The sequence below is a fragment of the Psittacula echo genome (assembly GCF_963264785.1).
Source record: "Psittacula echo genome assembly, chromosome: 1".
Lineage (NCBI taxonomy): Eukaryota > Metazoa > Chordata > Aves > Psittaciformes > Psittacidae > Psittacula > Psittacula echo.
Window position 1 is genome coordinate 35,176,231 of NC_137735.1, and position 11,383 is coordinate 35,187,613.

The 11,383-nt window shown below is 38.4% G+C and overlaps 1 protein-coding gene across 1 annotated transcript in view; it reads left to right on the plus strand.

Moving 5' to 3' along the window:
• The window catches only part of SORBS2 (sorbin and SH3 domain containing 2), a gene marked incomplete at both ends in the record, with an annotated part of 66,961 nt that extends 60,600 nt beyond the window's left edge, over window positions 1-6,361 (plus strand). Inside the window, 3 exons of the mRNA XM_080632115.1 lie at window positions 2,754-2,803; window positions 5,449-5,555; window positions 6,300-6,361. Of these exons, the coding sequence (XP_080488241.1) occupies window positions 2,754-2,803; window positions 5,449-5,555; window positions 6,300-6,361 (219 nt within the window). The remainder of the gene's footprint in view (window positions 1-2,753; window positions 2,804-5,448; window positions 5,556-6,299) is intronic.
• Between the last annotated feature and the right edge of the window lie 5,022 nt (window positions 6,362-11,383).

Here is an 11,383-nt window from a genome sequence, read left to right on the forward strand (position 1 = left end):
ATTTCTGGTGGTTCCCTTTTAAGTGAAAGATAGGTGCATTTTAAGTGAAGGTAGGCAGGTTTGTGTAACTGTCAAAGTCTTGCCTTTTTGGCAGGCCTCGGTTTACTCCAAGGTATGAGGGGACAGTGCTGTCATCACTAAAGAGAGCAGTTTAATTATAGAAAGGCCAGGATCATGTAGTAGCAGACCAACACCATCCTAAAGAAAGTCCAACTGGGAGTAAGATCCATAAAAAGGGATTAAGCCCTATTTCAATTTTGCATGTCACTCCAAGTGAATGGCACGTAATCAATATATTAAGAGGATTGTATTGGTCAACATTTAGTGCATCACTGACTTTAATTCAGACACTACAAGAGCACAAATTGTACACCCAATTTGCATGTTCCGGAGCATATATCAATCATACATGAAATTCAGGTGTACAGTTGTGATCATTGACTTGACTACACCCTAGTGTTTTTTTGATTAGGTCCTACCATTTTTTTCCAGGAAACAGGATACTGTAGTGAACTGAGTTATAGCTGAAAACTAGAAGTCCTAAGCACAAAGAGCTACCCATAGAGTGATGCATTTCATTGTATCTCTTGAGCACAAGCAGCTAGATGCTGCAACAGTCTCCATTCTAACACATTCTTCCATGTGGGAATAAGATCTTAGGGAAAGAAAATAGAAAGCTTCTTGATGGCAGCTGGGGTACTATTGAGGAATGCATTCAGATAGAGAGCAAGCTCCAAGGTCCCTCTATTCAGACATAGCACAGATTACTTCACCCCAGTTTACCCAGATTCTAATTCCATCAAAGTTTTCTCTGTGGCAATAACAGAGTTGAAAATCTTTACTCACCTTGATTTTCTATCATCCATTTCTACGTAGTTAACTAGGAATCAAAAGTTTTAAAGTATTGAATCATATGCAGAAAAAGATAACACTGACTTACCCAGTTTCTTCCTAGCTTGGTATTATGTTCAAAGCATTAAATCATTTTAGTATTAGTTAGGCTGTTGACTTCTTTGTTTGCAAGAAAAATCCTTAACCTCAGTTGAGTTCTCTTGCATTTGTATTTTTGGCATTAAGCAAAGTTTCAGACCTGGGGAAAGGTTACCAGAAAATAAGGGCAGATGCCAGTCCAAATACCAAGCAATCTGCCCAATGGAATATTCTCTTCTTGCCTAACAAGCCAGTTGTTAAAGCGGATTTACTGAGAACAAAAATAGCTAATTTGCAATCTTTCTTTGTTGTTGGATTCTTCAGTAAGTTATCCATCTTCCCTGTACACTGCCAGAGGAGAGTTGAATGAGGGAGAGAAAAGATTCAAAGAGTAAAACTAACTTTTGTTGGACTTTGAAAACCTCTTTCCCACTAAGCTGTCATAAATACAAATAGAAGCTCTGCAGCCTACCTGCCTGCATGTTTAGGCATCTTTTTAAAGTTACACTCTCTAGACTGTAAAGATGAAGTGGAAAACATTCACGATATTTGCTGCATGTACACATACAAACTTGATGAAAAGAAATGTAAGTGCTACAGTTTCATCTGGAGATGTTGTGAGGATCTGGGGTGGGGGAGAAGAAAAAAAACCAAACCAACAGTGTGTTTTACCACTCAATTTACATCATCAGGCTGTGGGTTGTTTACCACTGCCTTCTCTCATGGAAGACTGCATCATCTTCAAGAGCAAACTGAAGCAAGATGAACTGAAATAGTCAAACCTGGGAAAGAGGTGACCATGGAGCAATACGACAAATCCCATGGCTTCAAAATCAGTTTGCAAATTACTCAATTCCCAAAAGAAAGTGCTACGGACTGGGTTTGATACCCACACTCCCAAAACAGAAAGGGTTTCCACACTTGTTTCTACAGCACAACTGTAGGGCATCCTCAGTCATCAGAGAATATGGTCACTGCTTACATCAAGAGCTCTCCCAAGTAGCTGCTCCTGCGCTGTTTCTGGACTCAGCCAAAGCCTAATCAGAACAAGTCAATGTCTTTCTAAGCAGGATGTGGTTTCTGTAGGAGATTAATATTTTCCATTTTCATTGCATCCAGATTTATTGGATGGTGGTGGTGGGTAATGCTCCATTAAGAAGGAAAGTAGTTCCTTTCATAAAGCTTTGCACTGGAAATACAAACTGTTTTCCTCTGAAGTAAAAGTGTTAACTATTATTTTCACAGAATTACATGCATTCTTCCCAAATTCTTTCTGCTCTTTGGCTCCCAACAGCCTGCATGGCTTTGTGCTCCCCCTTGAGATGAAACAGAATTAATGAAAGCATAGCATGTTATGCCTGCCAAGTCAGTACTCCGTGTGTGTAATGTACATTGGTATGTTGCCTATGAATATTGTAAACTTTGCCATTATGTATAGGAGATTTTATTTCTGGTTGCCTAAAAATATACTTCACCCAAAGAATGTCAAATGTTCATCTGTTTTTTGAATGCTATTTCTGTTTCGCAGTGAAGAGGCAGCAGGGTTCTATTCCAACTTTCTACTATACTATAAATAGAATTGAAGTTCACAGTTTTACTTTAGTTTTCATTAAGTCCTCCAAAATCAGATCTTTATGCCTGCCATTTTCTGTTGCTTGACATGTCTTAAGTATTTACTGTGAGTTTGGGGGGTGGGTTGGGGAGGGCATTGTTTTACTCAAGGTAGAATGTGAACTCTCAAGCAATCATGCATCATGCCCCTATCCAACTGCTTGAACCTTGCACTATAAATCTTTATTACATTTCAAATAATTTCATTTCAGCCACAGCGCCCTGTGCTTGCTCATGAAAACATACACAGTGGGGGGGAACCGTAAGTATACTTCTTGTCTACTAAACGAAAACCTAGCATTTAAGCAACAGCCAGCACTTCGTCAAATAATTTGTTAACCTGCCAAGTGCAATTAGGAAGAGATTTCAGAAATTTACAGATAAACACATGATGTAGGAAGATATCCAAGAATGTCCCAGAGGGCAAAGCCTTAGTTTTTTATTTTACAAGCTCAGACAGATGTGCCAACTTAGTTCTCCATCATTTAAACTTAAAGGGGGATAGTAATTTTGTAAAAAGAAAGTTTTACCTTTTTTTATTCTCTCTAGTTTTACACCTCAGCAGAATGCCAGTTAAAGATTTGACATTGTTTCAGCTCGTTGACTTTACTGACTTGACACAATTAATTATTCAGAAAAAGTTCTGGATATGAATAGAGAGAAAAAAAACTATTTGATAACATTGATCACAGGAGTACAGGCTCACATATTTTAATGTAATTTACATGTACAACTTAAAAATTAGGTACAAGAAAGCCATTCTGAAAGCTTGAATTACTGTGAATACCACAGTAATACATAGCAAAAATTGAACATTTTAGATTCAGTCTCACTAAAACCACATGCTCCTGTTGGTATTGTTGAGCATACTCAAGCACATAAGTCTGTTTTGTAATTAGTTTTGTTCAATATAGTTTAAGTAGTTCATGACTAAAGTTATTTATTCCTAAAAGTAGAAACAGAAATATATTTAAATTGCCAACCAACTATTCTTTGTCTTGAATGTGTATTCTGTTAGCGATATAAATGGCAGTGGAGTTCTCATATTTAAGAAATTATTTCATTAGCAAAGAGAGAATGAAATTAAGTTGTTAAAATGGATTATCTAGAAAAAACTAAGATGATATTTCTAAAGTACCGCATGATAATTGGGGAGCTCTCATTTCTGTATTTGAGTAACTGGTTTGAATCTTGTTCATGACACATTATATCTGCAACTCTGCACCTTTAGAAGCTGCATTTAATCAGTTTTCAGAGTGTCAGGATAGCTCAGCTTTCCTGGAATAATAAGCGTGACAAAAAATGTTATTGCCATTTAATTCTTTGCACAGCTTGTTCTTACTCCTGCCACACAAATTAACGGAGGTAATTGCTTAAATAACCTGTCCCGTTCCACTTTGTTAGTGTTATTAAAATGTAAAAATAGACTTTTCAGATTTGGGGAGATAACTGCTGGTCACAAGACATTAAATCTTTGTTTTGTCCAAACCAACAATGCAAAAAATAAGTGTAGCTTATCCAAGGCCATCATTACACTAAGCCAGTGCCAGTCTCTAGATAAGATTTTCAAATGGGACTTTCATGAGCAGGAATTTTTCACTGAAATAAAGATGTCATTCAAGCCATGGAAATTTTGCCTGAATGATACAGAGCTAATGGAAATATTCAGTACCAACACATCAAAGGGGGTGTTACTTTGTTTTTACTGGGGGAAGTGTAATTGCATTATGGTTTTAAAGTCAGTGAACTGTTGTTAAAAGGGAGGAATGGACATGGTTATATTTTGTTTCAGTATTCTGAAATTAAGACCATTTCCTGTCTACAATTTCTGCAGCTGCACCCTGCTGCTTTACACAGTCAGTCATAGCTGGGGCACAGACTGTTATTAAAAAAAGGCAGATTCTGACCCTGCAGGACTTCTGCAGCAATTTGCAGGGCAGGCACCCTCAGTTTCCCCTATTAAGAGTTTATTGCTATTCTTTCAATTCCAAGAAGCCAAATTAAAAGCTGGTGAGGAAAGAAAGATAATAAATTCAGTGATCTCATACCCGTTTCCATTTATCCAGTATTATTCAGTCTGCAGCTTTTGGCCAGGGTAGAGGTACAAGTCAGTTTCTTAATACTGTTTGCTTTCCCATCCTTATATCCCCCGATTTGAGTCTCTCCCTTACTGGCTGAGGTACATGGTTTTTATGTATGTTAACAGGGGCAGTTTTAACCAGGGAAGGGGTGATGGCTGTACATTTCCTAATAGCAATTTCTCTCAGCCTTCCCCCTGGAGGAAGGCACCGCTTTTACATGCGGAGCTCCTGCAGTGCCAAGCGCTGGCTCAGCAGTTGCTACTGAAGAGCTCAGGATGTTCCCCAGTTGCAGTGGTAGTTGTGTGAGCCTCTCTCCTGGGCACCCTCCTCCACCGAGTATAGAAGGGCACCAAGCACCTTGCCGATGCTGTGTGGCACTTTGCTACGGCAGAAGACGTACACTAGGTTCAGCTCTCGAAAGCTTGAAGGCAGAGCCACAGTTTTAGGTACTGTTCAGGAAGGTTACAGGGCTAGTACATCTAACAGGCTCCCGTCTAGAAGTCCTCCGATTTGGTGCCTCAGCTATAAAGTAATGAAACAATAAAATGAATACTAGAATTCTGTGTTGAAAGCAACTAGTTGAGGAGCCACCAGCCGTGCCTTGTGAGTCCCCAGTCTTTTGTGCCTGATGAGTTACCTTCTCATAAAGTTTTATTTACTATATAAAGTACCCCGCGCCGATGCCCATCAGGAAAAATAAGCCCTTTTTCCCTATAATTGCAAGAAGTGTTGCTCATTAGTTAATATTTAAATCAGCTCCTTTACTTCAGCAAAGATATAAAGAATTCTTACTTCTTTTTAAAATGCGTCATTTGTCCTATTTAAGGTTTCAGGCTCTATATAACTATACTCCTAGGAACGAAGATGAATTGGAACTCAGAGAGGGAGATGTCATTGATGTGATGGAAAAATGTGATGATGGATGGTTTGTGGGTATGTTTCATTTGATTGCTTTTTCTCTTTTTTTTTTTTTTTTCCTTCTTTTTTTCCCCTCTGACCTTTGCTTCCCTCTTTGCTCCACGTCTTTCAATTAATTAACTTTTGGTTATTCAGTGCAATAAACCTGAACCTGGCTTTATTAGGAGAAAATTCTAACCAAAATATACTGAAATTAGTGGGCAATTTTTTACGTGTCTATTGAAATTGATGGACACAAGTTGAGAGGTGCCTTCAGTTTGCTGTACAGCACTGTTGTCATTCTAATGTGACACAAAATGGACTATGTATTACTGCTCTCTTCATAAAAACTTACTCGCATGACTACATCTACAGAATTGACTACCTGTGAAAACCAGGTATGACTGAACAGAGATTTCATAACTAGGCTTAGATAAAGTGGCTTAATCACTACATAAACCCTCATACACACAATGGCTAACCTGATCATCTCAGTACTCCTCAGCATTCCAAAAAAGCAAATTATTTAAATAGGCAACGGTGTTGAAATTAAATTCTTTCCATGTCGAAATCCAAGTAAATTTTAGCACAGCTTTTAATCAGGCCTAACAATTTGATAAAATATTTTTAATTACTGTAATAACTTTTTGAAGCTATATTAGAAATAATATTATATAGTATTACTGATTGTGCAATATTAAACATAAAAATCTAAAGGCCATGCTTACTTAGTATTTCCTGTTGTTATTCCCATCTTTCATCTATTGCTTCTAATTTCAGGAACCTCGAGAAGAACCAAATTCTTTGGTACTTTCCCTGGAAACTATGTCAAGAGGCTGTGAATTTTTTTTTTTTCTACTTATTTACGCTGCATCTCTGCAACACATCTGCATAAGCTGCTAGAAAACGTGCTATGCTGGCCTTCTGTTTTCTTGCTTGCAGTCTCAAATAGAGGCCATCTAGTTCATCCTCATCCCATCCCACCCTCCAAACCCTTCCAGCAGTATTACAGCAACCACCATGGTGTGAATGACTTAAGCTTTTCTGAAACCAGAGGAATCGTTTCAACCTTAAATACTCCCGCTTTAAAGTCTTTTCATTTGAAACACAACACAGGAAGCCTGAGGACAGGTACACAGATGAACTGCCATGGCGGTAGGGAGGGGGAGAAGCTGTTCTGGGTTTGGACACTCATGGTCCTGTCATGAAGCCTGATGGGATGTTTCACCATGCACATCATACAGGGGAAGTTGCTGTTTACTATTTCTGAAAAACATTGTTTGAGTTTCCACATTCTTACTAGCTTAGCAGCATTTGTTGCTTTCACTTTGCCGTATCACAGGTTTGCCTATTGTACTGGTTTACAATATATGAGAAATAATACAGATTTTTTTTGCCTTCACTTGTACGTTGTAACATATACACAGTGATTGTAAAATCTCAAGCAAGCGTAGCGACAAATGGGAGAACTGCAGGTGTTCTGGATGGATGCAATGGCATCAGCTAAACCTTTCCCCCCCCCCAATGAAGCTCTAGTGTTCTCTGTTAAAAGGTAAGAAGTGCAAGAGGCATAAAACCTCAGGAAACCAGATTTAATGAAGAGACAATGATATAAGCATAGACAATAATAACCTGACATTGTTGATTACATTGTCTGACATTTGGATTACAACCATTTAATGTTGTAATAGTAAACAACATGGAATTTGAGAGGTTAGTGTTTTTACGTATCAGGAATTTTAAGAAGCAGAAAGTAAACGGTGTTAGCGCAAAGAATTGTTGGTTTGGGTTTTTTTCCTAACATAGCCACCTGAAAAATATTCACAAATATCATGTACTGATTTACTTCACTATATATATGTATGTATGTATGTATGTTAACAAAACCTGAGTTACACATTCTTTTTAGGAATTTAGTACAAAAAAAAAAAAACCAAAAGAGTCACAAGTATTAAAACTGATACTTTTTAGAGGTGGGTTTTTCTCCCCCCCGCCCCCTTGAATGAAATATTTGAAAACATACATTTTCCATAAGCAAAAGTAAGCATAAATAGCAAATGAAATTAAGGCATAGGATGATAATAACTATGGCTCTATAAACATAAAAACTCAGATTTGGTTTCTTCAGCACCTTATAGACGGCAAAAGCTTCTACTGCATTTCTCGTGGGTAAAGGATTGAAATTATCAAAATGTATGTAGTGTCTGTAGCATTTTGTACATATGTTTGCTTTTTTGTACAGAGCCATTTGGTTGTCGATTTTTTAAAAAAAAAAAAGTTCCTTATTTGGTCTTTGCCCTCTTCACAAACAGAACATTTCAATGCCTTTTCTTTCCTTGCTCTATTTACCATAAGAACATCTGGATAGTGCAATTCTGTAAGATAGCATTTTATGCAAAATTTTATTAATTAAAATATGGTTTACCAGTCAAATCTAAATGTACATATGTCTTTATTACTGAGAAACGTCGTTAAGACAAAGGTAAAGAAACATCTTTGTGCAGCATACCTTTATTATTGCAGATTTCATGGCAAAAGCTTTATATTTCAAAGGCTTTCAATTTTAAACTAGATCTGCATGCAGCTTTGCTGTGAGATTAATACCTATCTTTAATGCCATTTATGATTGAAGACTTAAATATATGTTGCCTGTGATATTTAAAAACTCCTGTTTCTACTCTGTATCTGATTTTAGAAAAATCCAGGTCTTTCATACCTGGCTTTCAGGTAACTGACTTTGAATTCCTACAAGCAAAAGGTCTCTGTGGTTTTTTTCTTGAATAGACTTCTAATAAATTTTGCTTGGAGTACACAACTGTTTTCCCCATCATTTCTCTGCACACACATAACATTTAACTTCAGTGCCGCAAAGTGCTTAACTCTTCAAGCTTATATGCAAATTGTTTTGCCTTGTACAGGTTTTTTTCCCTGCCCCTGAGCATACACTAGAACTGTACGTACGGACAGCTGGCACTGCCCACACAGCTCACAGTTGATCCATTTTGGTGTCATCCCTGAAACACCTGAATGCAAAAGCAGTGGTACAGACTTTCTGCATTGACCGTGCTAATTTAAGGTAACTTTTCTGTTGCCAGAACCACGCTTCAGTCCAGAAGCACAAAGCTAAAACACACAATGGTAAAGCCCTTTATGCCTGACTAAAGTTCCCACACCCCCTAATCTTTCAGCAAAAGGAAAACAAGATCTTCTCTGTAAAGTGACAGCATAGAAGGAAGATTTAATGAAAGTAGAGATTTTTGGAAGCATCTTACACCTGGGACTGTTCTTACAGCTGTATAACCAAATAGTGGACTATACAATCTCACAGGTTGTGCGGTTTGTCATTTCCGTTCCTGGGTGGGATCTGTGACATCTCTGGAGCACTGCTTTGTGCTATATACCTCTAAGAACTGTAAGTATGAAGTACTCTGCTTTAATAGTCTTTTTCTGTAAAAACTAGCCTACTAACACCAACTGGCTGGTGTAGTCTCACTAATATAAAAAGATTCTGGACAGTTAAGGGTGAAATAGCATCCTCTGCTAATTGCAGAGAAGATGAAAAAAAAAAAAAAGGAAAATATAGGTCATTGTAGTAAAGACAGCAACTCATTGACACTTCAGGAAACCTGGAGTATTAATGTTTTGGTCAAAAAGTAGAGAAATATTAAAAGTTACATCCAAATAACTGTTGAACTCCTCCCTATACTCTTCGAGGAACAGACTGAAGGATTTTGAGTTTTATTGTATAACCCCCATAAATTCATGAAGGAGACTCCACAGAACCAGGTAGTGCTTTGTCCTTAAAACCAGAGGAAAAGAGACCTGGGGAATTAGAGTTTAATATCTAGGAAAAGACCAGAACAAATTAATTAAAAGCCTCAGATATTCACAGATTTTTCTAGAAAGTTAGTTATGCATTAAACCAGTTCCCCTTTACCTTGTCAGAATACGTAGCATGCATGTTGTTTTCTATTAGGATTTTCTTTTAATGTTATGACATGGCAGCTGTGTTAGATTAAGACAAGTCTGTATCAGCCCACATGAAATCGTTTGTTGCAGAGTTGCACTGGTAACACAAGCAGGTCCCTTAGGACACACTGGGTTCCCCACCTACCTGGCAGCGAGCCATGCATTTGCTGTTGAGGCAAAGGGCACTTAGAGCAAGAAAGCCCACAAGATGCCAGCAAGGCAGAGAGACTGATGCATGAGCAGCTCAGGGCAATGATCTATATCCCAAACTGAGCGAAGGGTCACCCTAGCAGGTTTCACATTCTGTCAGCCATGCCAAAGCAAAGCCTGCTGGCATTCTGCGATGCCTGGTATTTACTAGTTGCCTTTTAAATGCTGAGGTACAGAGCCCAGACAGGAACATGAGGTGCTTCCTGTGCATTTGAAAAAGCAGTGCCCGAGCCAAGGGGAAGCTAGAAACATGAAGTCAGTATCTCTTGAAGGACCTTAGGTCACTGCTAATATATTCCCTTACAGCATTTATAGTTACAAGGAGAAACCCTGCCTTTGCTCTAGTGAACAGTAAAGTCTATTGAAGCCAACAGGTCCCACAGCATTGGTAATACAGTTTCTGTGTTTGCTTGAAAAGAAAGTTGCACAAGAGAGAAACACTGGAGTAACTGGATGTCCAGTTAGGGCTGGTTTTATCATACGGAGAAGTGTGAGTGCAGGCAGAGACCAGAAACCACTGCTTTAACTGCTCCCACTACACAGCACTGTGGATGATTCCTTTCTCTCATACCTAACAGGCAAGTTAGGTTAAAGTCAAATCATTCATGGTTCCAAAGTAGCAAAAGCATATAGAAAGGGCCAATAAACATTTTTATGCAACAGAACTCTTTGTAACATCTAGCAAATACTAGACCAAGAGCTGAAACTACCCCATTTATGTACCAAGGAACTTGCCAGGCCAGCGTGCAGAAATTGGTACCTCGTCCATATATGGTAAGCAGCGAAGATGAATTTAATAAGGCTTTCCTCTGCAACTCTACAGGTAATCAGTCAACATCTGATATAGCAACAAATAGTGCTATTTGACTAGATGCAAAAAATGCCCTTTTATCCTGCCTCTGATGACCAGATAGTTAAGTTTGCAAGTCATAGCTAAAAACTGCCCAATAGAATCTGTTATTCTCATTAATACCGTGAAGTCATATTGCTTTGAAAATGAAAAATATTTTTACCTAGATCTATGCAGAATGTGATAGAAATCCACTGAAAGGGAATTCCTGCTTGCACTACCAAGTCAAAACTACTTACACCCAAAAAAGGGATCCTGGTGACATACAGGCTCTCAATGCCTTTTGTGTCACCTCTGAAACATAAAAAGAGTAACAGAAGTTTCTACGTTAATATGTGGTGATGAAACCAGGGAAGAGACTGGCCAATCCTGCAGGTACAATTTTTAGAGTAGTCCTGCTGGTGGGTTATACAGCACACCTGCATCCAAAACTCCCAGCTCCCATTTCATTTGCATCAACATGAATCTGATATATAAAGTATTACAGACTCATGCCTGTAAGTGTCAGAGAAAGAGCAAATTCTGTGTTAACAGACTATTTAGTATTATCAGAAAACATTTGTACTGTCTCCAATGCCTATAGTAACTATCCCATAGCAATTCTTTGAGTAGCCTTTGCACAGCGACATCACATCTAATTACAGATCAGGTGCACAGAGGGTTCCGCTTCAGCAGAATGGCATTACATCACGAGTGATTGTAATCACGGCGAGGGGGACTGTGTGAGAGATGGAGTGTTGACTGGCAACCAGCAATGCGTTGCTAGGTTTATCCTCAGCACAGATACATCTCAACAACTTATGTTGCCTGCTGCCAACACAAATAACAAACTTGG